At 47.3% G+C, this 22,676-nt stretch overlaps 1 protein-coding gene across 3 annotated transcripts in view; it reads left to right on the plus strand.

Annotated features, from left to right (window-relative positions):
* The window catches only part of GARNL3 (GTPase activating Rap/RanGAP domain like 3), a 143,111-nt gene that overhangs the window by 85,406 nt on the left and 35,029 nt on the right, over window positions 1-22,676 (plus strand). For all 3 annotated transcript variants that reach the window (XM_080819379.1, XM_080819378.1, XM_080819380.1), the window contains 9 exons: window positions 833-896; window positions 2,921-2,947; window positions 9,034-9,109; window positions 9,786-9,884; window positions 11,580-11,683; window positions 15,560-15,668; window positions 17,763-17,808; window positions 18,658-18,764; window positions 21,192-21,307. In XM_080819379.1, the coding sequence (XP_080675505.1) occupies window positions 833-896; window positions 2,921-2,947; window positions 9,034-9,109; window positions 9,786-9,884; window positions 11,580-11,683; window positions 15,560-15,668; window positions 17,763-17,808; window positions 18,658-18,764; window positions 21,192-21,307 (748 nt within the window). The remainder of the gene's footprint in view (window positions 1-832; window positions 897-2,920; window positions 2,948-9,033; window positions 9,110-9,785; window positions 9,885-11,579; window positions 11,684-15,559; window positions 15,669-17,762; window positions 17,809-18,657; window positions 18,765-21,191; window positions 21,308-22,676) is intronic.

A 22,676-nucleotide genomic window follows, 5' to 3' on the forward strand; every position in this document is an offset into this window, starting at 1 on the left:
TTGAAAACATAAAAGGAGATGAAAATATGGATACTATGGAGTCAGGTAAGTCTGGGTTCAAATCTCGGCTCTACTGCTTCCCAGCTTTGTTATTCTAGTTCAGTGTCCTCACCTTTAAAATGGGAATAAAATTTCTTAAATAAACAATTTATTGGGGTAAAAGAGCACTTGCCTCACGGAGACTAAATGAGGTCATCCATGGAAAGCATTGAGCAGGCTGCCCGACATTATAATAAGTACCCGGTAAGTATTAGCTATTATTATGTTTACCTTACAAATGCAGGACTCCTAGATGAAAGGGGCCTTAGGGAGCATGCGTTTCAACTCCCTATTTTACCTCTAGAAGAGCTTAGGCTCAAGGAGGTTGACATTCTAACGTGAAAGGACCATCTTGTTAAGGAGGGCCTTTTGCCCTAAGTGGCAGAGGAACTGCCAAAGGAAGAAAGAAATACCAGGCAGCGTTACTTACGTTTCATTTGATCATTAATTGCTACGTAAATATCAATGAACCACTTTCTCGATAAATAAAAGTAAGAATCTTGGAGGCTAGTCAGGCTGCCTGAAACCTGCTCCGGGTCGTCCCTTCCTCTCCTATTAGACGAATGTCTTCAAGGGCCAGTTATATAAGTAAAGTACGTGTGGTGTTTGGTTACTCTCGTGTATTCATTCATTGAGCACCCTGGGTGAGCACTGATCTCCTGAATGCCCAGCCCTGCAGGGAATCCGGCTGTGATTTTTCTAGGAGATATTATTTCATTTCTCTGAAGCACGGAGACTCGCTCCGAGTTAAGTTTCCACCACCCTGTGGCTCACTCTGTCCTTTCTATTTCAGTGCCATGAACCTGGACAAATTTGAGAAAGGCCCCAGAGAAATTTTTCATCCCGAGATCCAAAAGGTAACAGAATTCTGTGTCTCCCGCTGGTAGACATCGGATCACAGTGTTAGGTGGGAATGGACAGAGCATTGGTGGTTTCTCAGCCTTGGATCTAAGCCTAATCAGAACCACCTGTGGGGCTTTGAAAACAATCATCACAAAGAACCTTACAGTTGAGATTCGGAATTGTTGAGGGCGGGGGGGGGGGGGTGGGCACGGATATGCATTTTTCAGGAGTTTCGTGAGTGATTCTGAGGCATAGCTGCATCTGAGAACCACAGAACTCTGTGGTTCTTGATCCAGGAGCCGAAACGGTGTATGTTCAGAGGGACCTTATTAGCTTAAAAGCCAGTCTTTTTATGGAGTGATGGAGAATTGTGTGGAGGGTGAGGGTTTTTTTTTTTTTAAATATTAAAGCACAAACTATTTATTGAGTTCTGACTCACATAGAACACTGTGCAGGATACCATAGGGAATAGAAGGTATCCAGAATCCATCCTGTTTTCTCAAGCCCTACTGCTAAGGAAAAGCAATCTGCCTTGGGAGGAAAAAGTTGAGAGTCTTAATCTAGGTAAAGGGCCATCAGAAAAATGTCAGCCAAAATTTGTCTTGTTTCGATTGATATAGCTTTGAAATTCCCCCCTTGAAACTTACACATGCCGCTATCACCTAGCGCCAGCCATATATCAGAGCTAAGTTTCGGGGAGGCCAAGGCCAGGTGATCAGGAAGAGGCCAGAGAGGCAGGTGGGAATTCCGTCCAGGAGACAGCAGGGAGCTGTGGAGTCTTGAAGTGGAGGAGCATCATGCTTAAGTCTGCTTTTCGAGGAAATAACTCAGAGGGTACGAGGCAGATAGGTGGGAGCGTGAGCAGCCTTTGCTTACATACCTTTAAAATAGTTAGCTTTTAAAATAAAGTTACCGCTTTTCGGCTTACCCCCAAATACAGAGTGTTGTGAATCCCTATATCTTCTGTTTTCATGTAATGTTTAAAATAGTATTTGTGTCCTGACTCAACCCCAGAAAGAATGGAGGCCAACATAGGTGCGTTCGGTTAAACTGTATGCAACATGAAACTGTGCGATGCTTAAAAACTAATTCTTGATACTGAATTTTAAAACGACTTGGAATTATAAATATGCCTCTATCCATGTGCCTATTTTACTTCATCTGTACAGGCTCTCGTATTTTTAATCCTTCCCTTCTTGGAGTCTTGGCGGGACCCCCAGACATGGGCCCGAAACCCTACGGAGCCCCTGTGGGATGCTTCTTTCTGCCTCCTGTGTGTGGGCCTCTCTGCTTTCCCTCTTCCACGCAAAGAGGACAAGAAACAGGATATGGCAACCTTCTGCCTCTTTATATCATAACTCTGCCTGTTTTTCACCAAACAAAAGACACCTTCCACTTTCCCGACATCTGTGTTTTGACTCTCTTTCCCTTCACGAGGGGCTGCCCACGCGCTTTCCCGCCATCCCGGGTGTGTGAGCGTGCACGTGTGTGTGCCCCTCCATAGTGGTGTTTTCACTGCTGCCGCCGACTTTCTGTCAGTGTGCCCGAGGAAGCCCCGAGCCACAGGTGCTGGGGAGAAGAGGAAGGGAAAAGGTCTCAGATCCAAAAAGTAAACAGAAAATAAACCACATTATAAAGAAGGCATCTTTCCACCAAGCAGGAAGATGGCTGGTGCTATTTAAAAATGTCATTCGTCTGCTTCTGGCTGCTATACCATAGTTACATTTTTCCTGGCCAAAATCTTTCCAGAAGCAACCTGTGAGAAGCTAGCTTTAAATAGATCGGGAAATCTGGGTGTCTGTGGGTTTCTTCCGGTTGCTATGCTTCGTCTTTGTTTTCAGAGAGTTGTGCTCTAATGTGACTCTCCCAGATGACCAGGTAGTTGACAAAAATCCATACAACTAAACTGGAATATTTTATGCACCTCAGGGGGGTGGGGGTGGGGAGCGGTATCCATGGGAGCTTGGCTTTCACAGAAAGTCAAAATAAAATCGTCACTGTTAAGCATGGACGTAACTTTCAAAATTTGGTTTGACAGGACTTGCTGGTCCTTGAAGAACAAGAGGTAAGAAATTTTATGAGAAATTTTACGTTCCTGCTACGTTCTGCCTCTGTGTTTGTAAATGTGCTTCTCCCTTCACCCCGACCGTGACCTTTTCTTTCAGTCAGACCTCTACATGGATTTGCTCACTGAGCTTACTGTCACTCAAAGTTCTTGTCGACATGTTTTCTCAAGGTATATTTCAGGACCTCCTATGCAACCAGCTGTAAAGATATAAAAACAAGCTACTTAAATCTGCTTGGAAATAATCAGAGTTTAGCCTCATGATCAGGGCAAGTAATGGGGTTTTCATTTTCATTAAGTCGAATCGAGAGGGTGTTTGTGCTTTATTAGCGCGTCCGATTTATGGACGCCGTATTTATTTACACGTCTCCATCCCTTGTGGCCCCACTATTGGGTTTTCTGAGGACGTAACAAACACAGGGAAATAATTTTTAAAAACGCTATCAAAGGCAATTGAGTAAATTACAGTTTTTGCGTATCATGCCTCTCGGTACATGGTCATACCGACCGTCCAGTTGCTCTGGACAAACTTGGAAAAATCCTTAACACCTCTCTTTCTCTCACACCTAATCCTTCGGCACACCCTGTGATGATTTCTTCAAAATATACTCCTAATTCAAATGTTTCTCGAGGTTTCCACCACGACTGCTCTCATCCCTTAACACCGTCCCGTCGCCTCTGGCCTGCACTATGCGATCTCCAGCTTTCTGCTTCCACTCTGTTCTGTTTCTCATGTAACAGCCCAAGGGTCCTTTCAAATGTCAAGTCAGGTCACCCCTATGTTGCAGGCTGTCATGGCTTCCCAACGCACTCCAAGTAGAGCCCCGAGTCCTGACTGGGGCCCCACCGGGGGCCTGTATGACACCACAGTGCTGCCTCTCCTGTCTTCTCCACACGAACCACACCGACGTGCTCATTCCTTCACCTACTCGGGAAGAGCCCCCTGTTCCCATCCCCTTAGGATGTGCCTCCCCAGACCTCCTCAGGGTCGTACCTTTTCCTTGATATCAGGGTCTCTGCTTGGAGAGGCTGTCCTTGACCACTCTGTCTAAGGTAGCACACCCCGCCTCCCGCCCTCTGCCCTGCACACTGTTTTGTGTTTCTTTTTGACACTTGTGTTTTCATTGACTCGCTCTGTATCTGCTGCCCCCCACCCCAAGGATGTGAGTAGCATGAGAGCGGGGGTCGGGGGGCCTTATTCAGTTTGCTCCCGGCGGTATCCCTAGATCCTAGAGCAGTGGAGAGAGAGGAGACAGTCGGTATTTGGTGGTTGGATAAGTGGATTATGTATTGGTTGAGTAAAGTGTGAAAAATAATGATGCCATTGTAAAGAATGAGGTGAACCTTTATTTACTGGCACGGAAAGTTTCCCACAACAATAGTTATGGGGGCAGTGGGCAGGTAGCAATTCCCAGGGCAGTACCCGCAGTATATTCCCAGTTGTTCTTATAAACAAACGTGTAGGTATATTCAGTCACTTGCTCATTCTTTCATTGATTCAACAAATATTTCCCGAGCTCCTACAATGTGTGTCCCATGTGCTGTTGGCGCCATTGGGAATACATTGACAAGCGAGACAAGGTCCCTTCATGGAGCTTCCAGTCCAGTGGGGTAAGACCAATGACACAACTGAGCAGAAGTGAACACAGTAACGTGGATGGCCCCAAGAGCTGTGAGGAAAATAAACCAAAGTAGGCGATACAGGGGAAGGAGTAGGTTTTTGACCTGGAACAGAGTAGGTTTGTCTGAGGCAGTGACATCACAGCTGATTCCTGAACACGTCGATGTACGTGCAAAGGAGCCGAAATAATGCGCCCCAGACTGTTGGCAGGGGTTACTTTGTGCAAGGCAGTGGGGGCGCAGGGTGGGGTGCCGCCAAGAGCTGGCAAACAGAGACGTCCCCACTTTTATCTATATATTATCCACATATGAATCACACTTGTGACGACAGAATTCATGAACTCCATATATGATTTGTAGAAGGCAAAAAATGAAAGTAAGACACATTTCTGGCAAACATTTGAAAAATACAGAAACATGCTGGGGCACCTGGGTGGCTCAGTCAGTTAAGTGTCTGACTCCGTTTCAGCTCAGGTCATGGTCTCAGGGTCCTGGGATTGAGCTCTATGTCGCGCTCCGCGCTGAATGCAGAACCTGCTTGAAATTCTGTCTCCCTCTGCTCCCCTCCCCCAACTCTGCTCACTTTCTCTCTCTCTAAAATTAAATAACTTTTTTTTAAAAAAAGAGCCTTGTAACAGTGCGTTCAAGGAGGTGTGAGCAGTGGTCATCTCTCAGCGTTTCCCTGAGGATGTGGCCAAGGCACTTCTGCTGGCTTCTCAGTTCAGAGTATTCATCCTCATCCCACCCAATTATGCTGATAAACTACCAGCTGCAAAGATGAGCACAGAAAAAAAATTAATAAGCAGCACTAGTGATGTCCCTGAAGGGGCAGCGATTTGGTAAAGTGTGGTCAGTGTCCTGAAACCCACATTCTGGGTGCCCACTGCCGAGAGAGGCCCTGCAGGAGAGAGCCTGGTGCCCCAGGTCACACCAGTGAGAGAAGCGTAAGAACATGTGAATAAGAAAAATACCAAGGCATTGCCAGAACAAGAGTAACGAGGAAACTGGGGTGTCCAGTTTTGAATCAGGCCATCATTTCTCGGTCCTTCTGGAATTACTGGAACTTAGTGTCCCCAAATACTTCACTTTCTTCCAAAGAAATGTAATTCCTAGCTTCCTATTAATTCCCAAGGGTATGACTGCACTTTGGTTTATAAGCATGTTGTCTTTTGTCTCAGACCATTTAGAACTTAAAAATCAAAAGTCCCACCCAAGCAGGCATTACAAAATGACCTTATCTCTATGATGAGTGTCTGGGCAGGGTGTAAGTCCTGAGAAAACCAGTTTGCATGGATCGCCCCTACCAGTTACCTCCTTCCACGGGCCCAGATCTGGGCTTGGGACCTTGAAAGCTCCCTCCCAACCCCCAAGATCTAGTGCCGGAAGGAGCAGCCTGCCTCTTGAAGCACTAATGCTGTTAGGTTCAACGGTTTGTTCAGATCGGCTCTGTGGTGGTCGGGTAGCCCCAAACCAAACTATTCCCTCCGAAAGACTATCTCTGCCAAAAATACGAAATCTACTACATTCTGTAACACCTTGATTTCTGGAGATAGGCGAACACTCCGAGTTCACCAATGACGTCACTTGGGAAGTCCTAGAAACAAAATTAGCTGGAGACCATGTAGGTGATTTCAGGTCCCTAACGAGGCCTTGCAACGGTGGTGTTGTGGAGTCTCCACCTGAAGCAGGAGGGGTCCTCAGCCAGGGTCCTGGTCGCAGGTGCCTGTGACAGAGCCATAAAAATTCTTGAATGCTTGGCCCCCATGATCAGGTGGCAATGGGCCCCATTTCTGGGTGTAGCTCTCCACTTCCCTCAACCCAATACCACGCTGAGAAGACCAGGCCGCGGGGTTGGGAAGAGCGCTGGGTCAGAAGTCCAGAGACCTGACTTCTGGCTCCCATTCCGCTCTCCACTTAGTGCCAGCCTCAGGCAGGCTAGCCTTCCCTGGTCTTCACGTGTCCTGTCTGTAAGAAGACAGTGTGGACTCAGTGGGCCGTGGGGCCCCTTCTGGTTCAAACAGGCTGCTGGACCGTGGCTCGTGACCCTGGCCATTGACCCAGCCCTTCTGCCCTTGGCTTCCTAGCACTCAGCTTGGCTGGACCCGATGTCGTGTCTCCTGACAGTCTGCTGGTTTGTTCCTCTCATCTAGTGGTTCTCCAAGCGGGGTCCTTGGACCGGCAGCAGCAGCCGCACCTGGGAACTTGTCAGAAATAGAAATTCTTGGGCTTCCTGGGTGGCTCAGTTGGTTGAGAGTCCCAACTCTTGATCTTGGCTCAGGTCTTAATCTCGGGCCCTGGTCTCTAACCCCCTTGATGGGCTCCATGCTGGGGTTAGAGCCTACTTAAAAAAAAGCAACAACAACAAATAAATAGAAGGAAAAAGAAATAAAAATTCTCGGGCCCGACCCCAGAACTACTGAATTGGAAACTCTGGAAGTGGAGCTTAGCAATCTATTTTAAGAAGGCTGCCAGGTGATTCTGACACCCGGTCAAGTTTGAGACCCACGACCTTGGGCTCTGCACTGTTATCCTAAGAGGATCATCTGTGAGACCCCACAATACTATGTGCTATTTAAGGGATGTCAGAGAGTGCAGGATGCACCGGAATCTTGGAGGCAAGTGATTGCTTCATCATTTCCAGAACAGAGAAGGAAAAGCTGGCAAGTTTAGAATCCTCAAGTGGATAGAGACCCCTGACAAAATTCTAAGAAATTGCCGAAAACAAGTCTGTGAGGAAGGAGGTAATCATTTGGAGGCAGCTTGTGAAAAATAAATAGAATCTGACCAGTTCTGCTTTTTCTCTCGGGTATCATGCACACAGTCATTCTGTGAATATTTACGAATCCTCTCCAGTATACCCAGCACTGTGTGGTGGGCACTGGAGATCCAGTGGGAAGTAAGAGGTATATGATCCCTCCTTCACAGGATATATGTTCTTGTACTAGAGACAGACACGTTGCACATTTAATAAAAGAACTACAGAGTATGGGGGCACCTGGGTGGCACAGTCCATTAGGCATCTGACTCTTGGCTTCAGTTCAGGTCTTGAACTCAGGGTCCTGGAATCAAGCCCAGCGACCTGCTCCAGGCTCAGCGGGACTCTGCTTGTCCCTTTCCCTCCGCCTCTGCCCTTCCTCCCACCACCCCAGCCCCCACACACATACACTCTCGAATCAATCAATAAAATCTTTAAAAAAAAAAAAAAAGAGTTATAGAGTATGGATAGTGCTAAGAAAATTTTAAAAGTGCTGTGGCAGAGAGTGATAGTGGGGGGGATGGCTTTCTATGGGAAGTCAGGGGAGGCCCCTGTGGAAATGGGCATTTGAGCTGAGGCCTGCGTGATTGGAAAGAGCAGCTGTGGAATGGGTCCAGGTGAGGACTCCCCTTGGGCCTGTCCTCCCTCTTCCGCACTCTAGATAGAGAACCGCTCACTGATGCGTGTGTGTCTGTCCCTCAGCTGTGTTGGGGACAGAAAAATGCTGAGAAGCACAGCCTTGGACCCCAGGATTTTCAGTCTTAATTCTCCCAGACCCCGCTGTCCTGAATCCCAGCGTCCTGCCTTGACTCCCCCTGCCCAACCTATGACTCAATGGCCAACGCTTTAAACACTTTTGTTCCTAGCCTACCCCTTAAGTGACAACCAAGAATTCCCCCATCTAGCACTGCATCAGATGGCCTTGCAAAAGTTGATTCTCTCCAACCTCAGATATTATTTTATTATAAAATACTTCAGATATACCAAAAGAGAATAATATTATGAAGATCTATAAACCAGTTATCTAGTTTAAGGAAAAAAATATTGACAGTACCGTTGGGCTACCTGACTTCTTTGTCTCTCTTCCTACAGAACCTATCATCTTGCATTTGGTATTTATTATCCCCAGGGGGTCAGATTTTAATCTTGTATTTAAAGTTGAGGGTAGTAGACTGGACATTTGTACTAACTGTTTCTTGATTTCCTCCCCCCTCCCCCACATATCTGTTTTCTGACTTCGTAAAGAACTGGGGAAAATGAGCTTTTAGAATAATTTGCCTCCATTTTCCATGTCTATTCCCAAGAGCCCACAAGATAGCAGTCTAAGATGGTTGTGTTTGGTTTTGAATTACACCGAGCTCTCCTGTGTTAACTGATCAGAACATGGCACCAGGCCTGTGAGCTCCTGCTGGCTCTCTGAGTGGTGGTTTGCCCCAGAATGGACCTAGCATCCTACAGAAGCCGTTAGTAATGAAGTTACCAATGAATTAACTCACATCAAAACAGAGAGTTTCAACCATAAGCTATCAAAACCTACAGAAAGGAATGATCTGGTTAATATCGGTCAGCGTTGAGAGGGAAGAGAGGAAGTGATGCCTCGAGTATCCATCCTGGTACCAGGAATTCTCCTAAGCAATGAACAGCACATCTCGTAACTGTATGCTCTGATGATAAAGCTTACAGCCAACACCTTTTGTTGTCTCCTTGTAAGGGCTCTGTGAATTTCAAGTTTGGGGTTCTCTTTGCCAAAGACGGGCAGCTCACGGACGATGAGATGCTCAGCAATGGTAAGTGTCCCCTTATTTGTCTGAGCCCCTGTTCTGCCTTGTTGCAGTTTTGACAATCCAGACTGAACTTACCTGTTGAGTTGGAGTCCTTAATACAAAGAAAAAGCCAGTTGTTTCGTGAAATTTTAGGGTTAATTTCCAAGTTAATTTCCAAGGCGTTGCCCAGTTTCACTCCTTCAACAAATATTTGTTGGTCACCAGACTTGTACTGGGCACTGGCACCCAAGAGGGAGTCTAAGTGGAAAATGACATGGGATGTGAAGAATTTGGTTCTATGTCAAAGTTCCAGTAGCAAAGGAAGGTCTCCGATTTTTATGACTGGGAGAATGATAAAATGGTGCCATTTTCCATTTTTCTTTAGAACCTTTCACGTTAGATACTTATTCATTATTAAAAGAAGCAGTTCCAGTGTTTTCCTTCTGCAGTACTAACCCCTGGTGATCCCCGTGAGGCAGCGGGAAGGTGGGTCAGTCTGATTCGTGGTTGTCCTTTCCTTGGAATCCTGGGAACTGTGCCATCTCCTGTGTGGTCTCTGGGAAGGAAGTGTGACCTCTCTGTTCTGTTCATCTGCTGCCCACATCTTTATAGCCTCCTCGTTCAAGTGATTTCAGTGCATGTTTAGAAAACAAAGATGTGCTGATTCTGTACTTTCTTCCCACTTTACCTCTCCCTACAGAAATTGGAAGTGACGCTTTTCAAAAATTTTTAAATCTTCTGGGTGACAAAATCACCCTAAAGGGCTGGACAGGCTACCGCGGCGGTCTGGACACCAAAAGTAAGCTCACCTCCTGATCTCTTCCATGGTCATTTGTGTAACTTCTTTTTTTTTTTTTTTTAAGATTTTATTTATTTATTTGACAGAGAGAGAAATCACAAGTAAGTGGAGAGGCAGGCAGAGAGAGAGAGAGGAGGAAGCAGGCTCCCCACTGAGCAGAGAGCCCGATGTGGGGCTCGATCCCAGGACCCTGGGATCATGACCTGAGCTGAAGGCAGAGGCTTTAACCCACTGAGCCACCCAGGTGCCCCCATTTGTGTAACTTCTAACAGCCAGCCTGATCTGTGTTTGGACTCATACCCAAGCTAGGGGAAGGGACGGACTGGGAAGGGTAAGAAGAACGTCCCACCCAGTCTGACACAGGGTGGCTGGACACATTTAGGGGCTCCGCTGAGTTTTGCAAAACTGAGTCAGCTTCCCGGTCCCTCGGTGTGTCAGACCATGGTCTGCCCGTGAACACTGACTGTTGAATGCCTCTGCATGCCAGGGCTGTGCAAGGCGCTGGGACATAACAATGGATAAACCACCACGGTCCGTCCCTTTCTAAGATCTTATAGTCCAGGGGATAGCACAGACACTGAACAGATAATTATGAAATGCCTTAGCAGAGTACTTGGAGGAACAGAGAAGACAAAGTACAGAGTGCCATGGGAGAATTTTGTCTAATCTAGGGGATGAGAGAAGGCTTCCCTGACAGAAGATGAGAAGGAGTAATTTGAGTCCTGAGGGGAGAAGGGAATTCTAAGCCAGAGAACATGTGTGAAGTCCCTGAGTCAGGAAAGAGCCTGATATGTTCTAGAAACTAAGAGGACATCTTTATGGCAGAGGGACTAGAGAAGAAGAGGGAGCGATCCCACAAGGTGTTGGAGATGACATGTATAATTTTGGATTTTATGGTAAATGGAATTGGATGGCATGAGCGGATTTTAAGTAGACGCATGGTGGGATGAGGTTGTACTTTGGAGCCGAACTTGCTGGCCAGAGTGTGGGCATTGGTCCCGCAAGGTGCATGAGCACGTGGTAAACACGTGCAAGTCTCGCGAGGTCACCAGCCCCGGGGCCAGTACTCAACCCCTCTGCCACGGTCACAGCCACCATCTGCTGACCCTTGCTATGGCCAGGCACCCCCCCAAGCACTTTACAAGTAGAATCTCAGACACATCCCTAAGCGTTAGATACTGATTTTATCCCCATTCTCAAATTAAGAAACTGAGGCCGCAAGAAGGTGAGGTGACGTGTCAAAAGGAACATAGCTGAGAGCTTGAACCCGGGTCTGCCCCACTCCAGAGCCCGTGCTTTCAGCCACCATACCGTCTGCCAGGGAGCGTACTTGCTTTGTCTTATGACAGGATAATTATTTGTACATCATCTTGTGTTAATCTTGCCCTATATACCAGGAATAACTGGGCGGCGAGGAATTCTAGCACGTTCTCCTTTTTTAGCCCAGCCTTGTAAGTGAATCAGATAGCAACTGAGCCTAGAGCGGGAAGGAAGAGGGCTCTCCACATGGGCAGGATCCTTGTATCAGTCGGAGAGTGAGCCATACTGTTGCTTCTGCTCAGGTCGATAATCCAGAATGATCTTAGCGAATGCACTCACTGTATGCTGTATTCCCCCAACCGGCAAATACAGACACCATTTCCTCAGGGTCTCAGAATTCTCTGTGCCTACTAAATGCGTGTTTGTGTCTTACAGATGACACCACAGGGATCCATTCAGTTTATACTGTATACCAAGGGCACGAGATCATGTTTCATGTCTCCACCATGTTGCCATATTCCAAAGAGAACAAACAGCAGGTATGTGTGAACACAGGCTCTTGGAGAACACGCAGAGCATCGAATAGTGTCCGAAACGTGGAGGAAGCATCATCGCTCTGATTTCATAGCATTAGAAACTGTGTGTGTTACTATATGAACTGAACCTCAGGTACCAATGTAGGGATATTCTTTACAAAATCTGTATATTTGGACTCTCAGTGAGCCTTGGGAAGAACTCACCAATGTTGTCCCCTTAAAGGAGCAGCGATAACGTTGTGCACACGTGTCCGTGTGTGAACGTGTGCGTGTAATTGCCTGCGTGAATGTGGTTTTATAGACTCAGAGTGTTTTGCCTTTGCTCTGTGACTTCTCATGTGCCTGGTGTTCCGTCAGAGACTCCCCAGGACATAAAATAAGCGGACCCCGAGCGATGGCTGGCAGGCACATTTCAGGTTAACTCAGGAGGTTAACGCAGGAGTTTAACGCCAGGTGTCTACAGGCTCTGGGCCAGGTTGGGGGAAAAGCTACCTGAGACACTCCTCATGTACCCCAGAGATGGGCCATTTCCAGGAGAAAATTTTCCAATGTGTGGGGGAATTCAGACCTAACAAAGACACATGCTGCTGGTTTTTGAAGGATTTTGGGGAGCGGATTGCCATGCCACTTAACTTTTGATTAGGTTCTTCTCCCGTTTTTAAACATTGAAGGCATCTGTATAAATAAATGTCACCAATATGAGTGGACAGCTGGCCAGCAGAGATCTGTGAGAAGTGAGAACCTAGAGAGGGGTTGTGATGGGCCAAGAAGGCCTGTTTTTCTGAGCACCTGTGATTCTTAATATCAATAAGACTTCAGCAAGGGGAAAAAGACATAGCACAGACCAGAGCACTAAAATGCAGTGTTCCAGTCGTGAGAGATCAAGGGGCTTTGGGGACGTGGCAGGGAGGGGCAGGAAGAGCTGGCCCTATTGGATGGTTTGGGGCCTGGAATAGGGAGTTGGTGGATTTGTCCCAGAGGTGCTGGAGACCCACTGGAGGTTGTAAGCTTGTTCTGGTTTTAGAGGGCTCCCTCTGGGAAAAGTCAGGTGGAAACAGGAAGTACCCCGGCCCAGGAAGACTGCTTCACAGCTGAGGTCACTTCCTGTAAGGCGTCCTCGTTTGCGTGGTTGAGGCTGCCTAAGTTACTGCGGGAGCTGAATCTCTTAGGATCCTAGGATCACGTGCAGAAGAGGAGCCGAGCTGACCTTCCCAGTCATCATGAGTTATATTGACCTGTTACAGTTCAACAATGATATCACAGAACTTCCACGCAAGGGTTTTACAATCCTCCTCCTCCTCCTCCCATTCTGACCTTTTCGGCCTTGTGCAATCACCAAAATTGCCCATGTCTCGTGACAGATGGGGCATTAGCCAGAGAGACAGGAGGAAAGAATGTGACAGCTCAACCTTTGCCCAACTCTGGAGACTTTAACCTTATCTCTTTGAGGGGCTGTCCATATGTGAGGGTCAGCCGTGAAACATCTCCATGTGGACCATGGTCTTTGTGGGTAGCGCCTGGGTCCTCCACTGGCCCAGCATCGGTAGACGTGAGGAAAATGAAAACTTTGAAACTTGTCTCTATCACCGGGAAGATCATGCAGGCGGGCAGAGAGACACGCGCAGGATGCTCGTGAACCTCTAGTGTGCCCTGTCAGGGCAGAGCAGAAGAGAACCCTTGACCATGAGCCTCTCTCTCTACCTCAGGGGCTCAGTGCAACAGACAAAAAGACAAGGGGCAGCCTGGCTCATAAAATCTTGGTGCTTTTTGATCTCCTAACATCTAGAACACGAGTGGAACAGTCTTAGCCGTATCCCAAATCTGACATAAAGAAGCCAGTTCTCACAGTTTGGAAGCTCTGGTATCCCCGTGACATCCGCCCCTCTTCTCTGTTGCTGAACCAAACCTTAACGGGGAGTGGAGAGGTTGATATGTGCCTCTCTGGGACCTTACCTTCCTCCTAATGTGTCCTGATGTCCCCCACCACCACCATCTCCACGTCCCCCAGCTCCAGGGCCCAAAGGCAGCATCTAGTACCGGAAGAAAGCCCAGGCTTGGGGGCCCATCTGGGCCCAGTTCTAGGCCTGCCAGAGCTAGCTATGTGAACTTGGGCGCATGGAGTGCCTTGCCTGGCCCAGGGCACAGTTGTTGGCTCTCTTCTCTCCTCCTCCTAACTCTCATTCACCCCTGCCCCATGATCTCCCCTGGTCTCAGGACCTTAGAGAGCTTTTATTAGCTTCTGACACCCAAATGTACATGTCCAGCCAGAACTCCCTCCAGAAGTCCAGACTCGGGTGCACAGCCTTCTTCTAGACGGCCCCTGGCTCAAACCTCTTCTAGACGGCCCCCCTGGGCTCAAACCTCACGGGTCCAATACTGAACTCTGGCCTCCTGCAGCCTTTCCTATCTCAGAGGAAGTGCTGGGTTGTGTGGTAATCCTGTGTTTGGGAGTCAGCCTACACCATTCTCCCCAGCAGCCGCCCCATTCTGCATTCCCACCAGCAGTGCGTGACAGTTCCACTGTCTCCACATCCTCGACAGCACCTGTTATTCCCAGGCTTTTTGTATTTTCTTTGGTTTTGTTTTACTTTGGAATAGCTCTCCTAATGGGTGTGAAATGGCAGCTCGCTGCGGTTTTGGTCGGCAATATGGAGCATCTTTTCCTGGGTTTATCACATCGTCTTTGGAGAAACATTTATTCAGCTCCTTTCCCCATGTTTTAATCAAGGTATCAATCAAGTTATTAATCAAGTTATCTGACTTGTTGAGTTACGGGAGTTCTTTATGTATTCTGGATATAACCCCTTATCAGATACGTGGTTTGTAAATATTTCCTCCTGTTCTGTGGGCTGCCTTTCCACTCCGTTGGTGTGGAAAATGCACAAAAGCTTTCAGTCCGACGTGGTCCAGTTTATCTCATTTTTCCTTTTGCTGAGTGTGCTTGTGGCGTCAAGGCCAAGAAGTCAGTGCCAAAAATAATGACTTTCTGAGTTAAATTGAATTGAAATTATTAGAACATCTCTAAACCTTCATTTCTCACTTGCAAAAAGAGAGTAATGTCGAATACGAATCAACGGGGATCCTGTTCTCCAGGAGCTTACAGTGTTTAATAGGGCACACGCTGGGAATCCACGAACGGTGAATCACTCCGTTTGGCCGATTAAGCAAAGGTCTAGGACAGGGGTTGGCAAACCACAGAGCATGAGCTAAATCTCACATACTGCCTACTTTGTTAAATAAAGTTATTGGAACACAGCCACGCCTACCCAGCTGCTTTTGTACTACGACGGCAGAGCTCATGGTTGTAAACTGACGATATGACCTGCAAAGCTGAAAATATTTACCATCTGGCCCTTTACAGAAAAATTGGCTGACAACAGATCTAGGAGATCATTTTTAAAAGGTCAACTGAGGTCAGATGAGGAAAGCCCATTGTCCTCACCAAGTACATCTTTCAGAACTAGCTTAAGGCCTTTATAAACATATACATGTTTAAGCCCCCTCCCTAGGGAATTCTGATGCAGTGCCTCTCGTCTGGGGCCCTTGGAGATGGGGTTAAGGAGATGAAGCAGGAGTGAAGGTGGACATAATCAGAGCAGCAAAACGGGAGAGAACAGAGGCAAGGAAGCTAGTCAGGAGGCTGCCGCAGAAGGGAAGACAAGAGGAAATACAGATCAGCATTGGGCAGGGAGCAGAGGAAATGGATAGGAGAACCCAGATGCCAGGCCGGTAAAACACGAGAGGCAAGAAGTTAAAGATGGCGGAAGCGTAGGGCTATGTGATCTTTGCAGTTTGCCACAGTGCATTAGTGTTTTAACCCTGGGAATCTATCACGTTTGAGCGACCTCCTTGATGATGTTACTTATTGCTTACATCTAGGTGGAGAGGAAGCGCCACATTGGAAATGACATCGTCACCATCGTGTTCCAGGAGGGAGAGGAGCCTTCTCCTGCCTTTAAGCCTTCCATGATCCGCTCCCACTTTACACGTATCCTGGACCTTTGTGAATGAACTTAGTGAGCTGTTGGTCGGCCTCATGGGACTAAAATGACCCTCAAAACTAATCTGACATTTTTGACTTGCTTGTCGTGGTTGTTTTGCCTCGCTAGATTTTTCGAGCCACTATTCTGGATTTTTCCCTTGGGGTTATATTCTGCCCTCCTCTTCCTCCGTCCACTGGTATAATGGATGGATTCATTCTCAGAGAATTCTAGGCTTCTAGAATCTCTTTCCTTTCCTCAGGTAGTCTATGAAGTTAGGGAAACCACCTACCATCCATCAGTAGTAAATGACCTAGAATCATAGGTAGTGAACCCTCTGGAGAAATCTGCTTTAAATAAAAATTGGAATGGAACTGAAGTTATTAGAATTCAGCTAAATTTAGTTAAGTAAAAATTTGCAAGTTAAAATAAAAAGCCAAAATAATGTTTCTTTGTTGATTCTAAATCCTGGAGATAGCTACTGCATTACCTCTTGAAATTTAAGTAATGATGGAATTAATCATATTTTTACTCGCTTTTCCCTCTGCTTCTTTAAATCCCTGCTTAGCTCATCCCACTGGCAGAGTCCTGCTGACCTTCTCTGTAATGTCCAGGCTCAGCTCAGTCAGACAGACATAGGACATGAGCTTGGCGAGCCTGATGGAGGCCATCATGGCCTTGTTGCTTTGGGTCACAGGCCACAACAGTGAGACCCATTCCCGGTGTCTCCATAGGTTATACATAGTGAATAAAAGGCAGCTATCAGGCATTTTCAGGATAAATTCTGGTCTAGATATTCATGTTCCCTGGAGTCTCCAGTAAAAATGTTGGGAGACAGGACCGTTGTCACCTATCATGTCTGGAAATAGATTGCTCTGCCTGCTTTGACTTATTCATTGTAACCTAACAATATGGCGTGTAAGTTCTTTAAAAGTGGGGAATGGCCAAATTTCTTCCAGGAGAGCAGGGGGAAAAAAACGTATAAGCACCTACACTTCAATGATAATGGTTTTTGCTCCTGTCCCTGCTCATCGAGCGATATCTTGCTCCATTCCCTGGGATTAAGGGCCCCTGTTTCCCCTTTCTTTCCTGCAGCAGTTCTTATAAAACACAAGTTTTCTCCAAGTACCTCGCAGGGGGCGTGAGGGAGGTGGCCCTTCAAGTGACTGAGAGGTGATCATCGTGTTTAGAATTGCCTTTACTTGTAACTTTTAGATTTGGGGCTTGACACATTTGTTTCTGGAAAGGGGCAGGCAGAGAGTTCATGCAGATTTTTTCCTCTGATTGCAGGAATGGAAACACTTTGAGGGACTGATGGCCTTTCAGCCCTGGCAAAAGAAAGCTGAGGGTGGGAGCTGGCAGGGGAGGAGTGGGAATAGGAGAAAGAGAGCTGGACAAGGTATTTTAGGCTCCACGCACCTGACACAAGACAAGTGGTTTGAGCTGAGAGGCTGCCATCAGCTGCATTGTCAAAGCCAGATTGAGAGGGAAGGTGTGCGGCGGAAATATTTAAGTTGCTTTTATTTTTTATTTTTTTATTTTTTTAGATTTTATTTATTTATTTGACAGAGAGAGATCACAAGTAGGCAGAGAGGCAGGTAGAGAGAGAGGGGGAAGCAGGCTCCCCGCCGAGCAGAGAGCCCGATGCGGGGCTCGATCCCAGGACGCTGGGATCATGACCTGAGCCGAAAGCAGAGGCTCAACCCACCGAGCCACCCAGGCGCCCCTTGCTTTTATTTTTTAAATGGGTGAGAGGAAATCTATGTCTGATTTCATAGTGGGATGTTTTGTATTTCCGAGCAAAAGAATTGCTCTTTTTGCCTGGTTGCCTGCTTAGCTGAATAGTAGCTGTATGTACATTGCTTTCCTGACAGATTGGGAGACTAAGATCTTTCCCCAGAGGATGAGCACACAGAGGTCGAACTTAAGTCTTCCTGAGCTGTCTCTTAAAGAAGTCCGGGCTCCATTTCCACCAAAGAGTGACAGATGCCTTGAGCACAAAAGTGCAGGTCTAGGATGATTCTGCACAAGGGATTTCAAGGCAAAAGCCATCGACAGTGAGTTTTGGCGTTGTTGATTAATTTCCTTAACTATCACCACAGATATTTTTGCCTTAGTGAGGTATGATCAACAAAATGACAATTACAGGTAGGTGATGACTTTCTCTCGGTTGCTTCTTCTCATTCTCATGTTCACTTGTTAATTTAGCATCCATTCAATGACTCTTGATATAATATATTTGTTGATTGATTTGATGTGAGTGTCCTCACCTAACAGAACTTTCTTCAAGGCCATCATCTCTTCGGGAAAAACTTGTTCCATATAGTATTGCCCTGTGCAGTAGACCCAAGGGTCAGGGTCAGTTTGGAATTTTATTGTACTCTAAAGTGGGCACACATTTGCCATGTTTGATCTTGACCAGAGCACCCCCTTTCCTAGGCCACATCCTGGCCCATGTATCCCTCTGTTCTCAAAAATTAATCTGTTAAAAGGGAATTGTAATGTGAAAAGAGTGTGAACTTTGAGCCAAATAGATTTGGGTTGGAATCCCGGCTCTGTCATTTATTAACTTCCTGGTTTTGAAAGAAGTGTTTATCTTCTCAGAGTCACAGGCCTCATCTGTAGGACAGAGTAAAGGTAATGCTACTCCCTTGGCAGGTTGATGAGAATCGGTTGATGCTATGTATTAAAATACCAAGTATGCTGCCTGGTGTGCAAGGAGTGCTCAGTGGTGGCCTTTGCTATTATTCCTGGTGTTCCTGACCTTGCCCACAGCTTGGTAGGTTGGACCATGAAGTATGCAGGAAGACTTGGCCTCTACCCTAAAGCTCCTGGGAGAGCCGCACAGTGGCTGAGCCTCTGACAGCCCAGAGATGGCACTCCTCTTATGGAATGAATTTTCTTGACGTATCACATAGGCAACCGAACAAATGTAAGGTCTGAATATTGCTGATCTTTGAAGAAAAACCAAATAATTCTGAAACATTCTCCACATAGGCTGAAAATATTTTCGGAAGAAAGTGTACCACTCTTTGGGCCCCCCTTGCCATCCCCACCGGTGTTTACAGACCACCAGGAATTCAGGGACTTTTTGCTAGTGAAACGTAAGTTTCTATTTTGAAATTTTTTTGCAACTTGTTCTATATCAGAACACATGTCTTCAGATCCTCCAAGGACGCTGTCTGAGGAAAATCTCATTGTTTAAACATTGATCCCCTTCCACATTCTGTTAATTCTTCATGAGAAACATTCCGTTTTCTGGTAGTGTTATGTAGTTCTTCTCCTGTGTCCCAGTCTGTATCGACCATGCTGCTCACCTGCCTTGAAGTTATCTAGACTCACCTGCTCACGATACAGGGGCCTCAAAGTTGCTTTCCTGCCCAGGCTTCTGATACAGTCATTTCTGAATCTCTAGCTACGTGTGTATCTGAGTCTTTGTTGGAGAGCGGGAAGCAGGTGGGACAAAGGGTGGTTATGTGGGTGTGTACTTAGGGAAAGGGGAGCTGTTAGCCAGTGTCAGGGGGCATGGGGAAGGGAGAAGACAGACGGACAGAGAGAATATGGATAGGATCGTGCAGAACCTGACCATCCAGGCTTCACTAGCTGGTGAGCATACATTTTAGCTCCACCGATAATACCCACCTACCTGACCCCATGCCCCCCATCTTCTGAACCACAAGAGCTCAGCTATATCCCTCCCCAGAACAGCCCTTTGTTATGACAGCTGGAAGTTCAGCTTGCAAACCCCATTCAGGGGCATGTTCCCAGTGCTGCCAGATAGTCCAAGTTTTCCAAACGAGACAGAGATCCGAAATTGTATGTGAAATTGTCTGTGTCTTAAAATGGGGGTCCATGTGTTTCAAGTCCAGAGGACGGATCGGGGGGAGAGCAAGGAACAGACCTGAAACAAAGAGTCAGCAACAGAGAGCTTTAGCAGCTAGAATGGGGAGGGTCTTGGAAGGGGTGTGGGCTTAGGAAGTAAGCAGTCTTTGCAGAGTGCCCCTAGCAAGGGAAGGCGCCGCTGCAGGCCTGGAGCCGTTGAATCCTGGTTAAAGATGACTCAGCAACCTAAGAACCCAGCTTAGGAGTGTTCTCTGCTGATTTAAACGGAGTCAGTCAACAGAGTGTATGCTCACCAGCTAGTGAAGCCTGGATGGTCAGGTTCTGCACTTTGACGAGCCCCCTCGGGGCTCGGTGGACCCTTGGGTGGAATGAAGCGAAGGCTCGATCTACAGTTGAAAACCTGCACAGGTCAATAACGTGGAAGAGCCCAGGCTGTGGGCTGTGAAGAGGGGTGTTAAAGGGTTGGAGCATGGGGCCAGGATGGACCAGGAAGGGTTGATGGACTGAGAGAAAAGGTAGAAGCCAGATCTCTTGGAATTCAAAGCGGAGACAGCAGGAGGGAGGAAGAGGAAACTCCAAGATAACAGGAAATGGGTGTTCAACAAAACTTTTGAACTTCCCCCCCTTTTTTGGCCCAACAGGTCATTTTAAATGCCCCTCCCCCCACCGGGGTACTAAGGAGAAAATATCCTCAAACAAAAAATTCGCAATCACAGAATTAGAGAAAATAGTAGGCATGCCTTAAATGCATGCAGTTTGCATTCCTTAAGAGATGTCTTGCCACAGACAAGCCCAGCTTGCCTCCACCTCTCAGATCCTTTCTAGGAAATGTCTGAGCCCAAGAAGTTCATTTTTCAGTCTGTGAACTCTGTCCTTCCTTTGGCCCTTCCTATGAGAAAAATAAGAGTTCATATTTATTCAGTTTGGTGCTAATTCCTTATATGTATTATATCACTTAAATTCTTACAGTGCCCTTATAAGGAAATAAGGTTACATCCATTTTACAGGGTTAAAAATCAGGCCCCAAGAAGCCAAATAATTTACTTAAGAGTGTGGCAGCACTGCTGGGATTCAAACCCATAACTGCCTTGACTTCATGCTCCAGACCCCATCGTGTGCACTTTCTGTTTTGTGCTTGAGCGTGGACTTGGGCATTTCACTTTACTGCTTCTTAGTGTCTGTAGTCCACTAACCACCAGCTTTCTTTCCCAGAAGAAACTTCCACTAGGGTAAGAATCCCAGTACTCTGTTAGGCAATTGTTACTTCTCTTAACAAAATGTAGCGAATATATATTTAATCCTGTTGAAGGGCATCCTGGTGGTTCGGCCCGTGTGTTGGAGGGGCGTGTTTAGGTAGTTGGGTAAATGGGTAGATGGATGGATGGGAGGAAGGATTGGTGGACGGGGGCAGGTTCAACATGTACGCGATCTTCTAATTGATATACCCTCTGCTCAGGAAGCTTACAGTCCAACAGGAAAAGTAAAACAGACATACCTATGGACTATGGGTTTGTACAGAGAAATTTAGAGAGTTTTTAAGCATTCTTCCATGAAGGAAGGGTCGCACCAATGGTAACACCAGTATTAGGGAAGTGGGTGGCATTCACTGTGAGGAGTTTCCTAGAGAAGAACATTCTTTGATCGTGAGTCAATTTTTATAACTCCCTTTATAACTTGATTTATTTTAGTAATTAATGGTGAAAAAGCCACTTTGGAAACCCCAACATTTGCCCAGAAACGTCGACGTACTCTGGATATGTTGATTCGATCTTTATACCAGGATCTGATGCCAGATTTGCATAAGGTAACCCTGGGTCCATGGTCTTCTTTCCTCCTCATGGGTTGGAGCTGAGAACACAAGTCCTAGTGTTGAGTCCTGGTTAGAAGAGCCAAAGAGTCGCCTTGGTCTCTGAGGCTGTGGCCACAGGACTGACGGTCATTCTTTCATTGTTGCCACAAGAGAGGGCTGATTGTCCAGATGCAGGAAAGTGATTTGCAGAAATCACAGGCCTGTGGAAATGGAGGTGCAGGGGGGTGTGAGTATCAATCCACCATCCCCAGAGCACTGGAGAGTGCTTTTTTGGGGTGGCTGTCCTTGGTGACACTACTCAACCCTACCCATGCCATAGAGCTGAGGGACAACCAAGAGTGGGGATTTGGGAGAGACACTGGGAGCTTTTCGAGGGTTTCTGGCTAGCCCCATTTTCAAGCACCTGAAACAAGCCTTTACATTTACTGCAGATTTGCTTTGTGCCAGACGCTTCCTAGGCTGGAGGTCTCTCCACACGGAGGGCACCCAGTGCCACCTCAGTGCCTGGAGGGGCACCCGGGCTCCTTGGAGGCCTCTAGACTCAGTGAGAGATCACTGGATTCCCTGGGCTCATTGATGGAGAGTGATAGCATTACTGTTGGGAAGCAGTTGCTACCTGCCACAGGGAAGCACCGAACAAACAGGGAGACTCCCCTAGACCCCTTGTGTTCATAACCTCCAGCAAAAGGCACTGCCAGTGAGGCTTGTAAATAAATGGCGTGCGGGGTTCGGGTGCTTAGGTGCGGAGATGAAATTATCCTTAAGGAGCTGGTGCTCATAGGGTCCTTTCCCTTGGGCACAGTGAGCATCACCATTTTATAGGGTACCCCTTGACCTCCGGCTGGCCAGTTCACCCTATCTGCTGTCAGGGATTAGGCCAGACTAACTCCAGGGCACTAAAGAGCAAGACATAATCGCTCACCTGTCAATTCTTTTTTTCCCGTAAAGTCAGGGAGGGGTGCAGAGAGGGTGCGAGATGAGGACACGGTGCCCCTCGGGTCGGAGCTGAAGCACGGATGCCTGACGCAGGCCTTCCCCAGCCCCCCGTTGAAGCCAAGCCCCCCCCCCATTAGATGCTCTCAGATACCGTATGTGCGTCCCCTTCACAGACGTTCTCCCACGTGCCAACCACGTAATCAGCCCCTCGCTCTGTCCCCGCCATTACGCTGCGCTGCACAAGGACAGGGACTGTGTTCCCCACCCCCAGCGTGTGCCAGAGGAGCAGGCGCCCAGTCAGGGCTTGCTGATGAAGGAGCGCGCCCGTTCTCTGACGACACCCCAGAAGAGAACTGTCGTTTACTGAGCGTGTGCCCAAGCCCTGTGCCCAGCCCCTTGCACGCACCTGCCTGCGTGGTCTTCATCA

This window comes from Martes martes (genome assembly GCF_963455335.1).
Source record: "Martes martes genome assembly, chromosome: 12".
Classification (NCBI taxonomy): Eukaryota; Metazoa; Chordata; class Mammalia; order Carnivora; family Mustelidae; genus Martes; species Martes martes.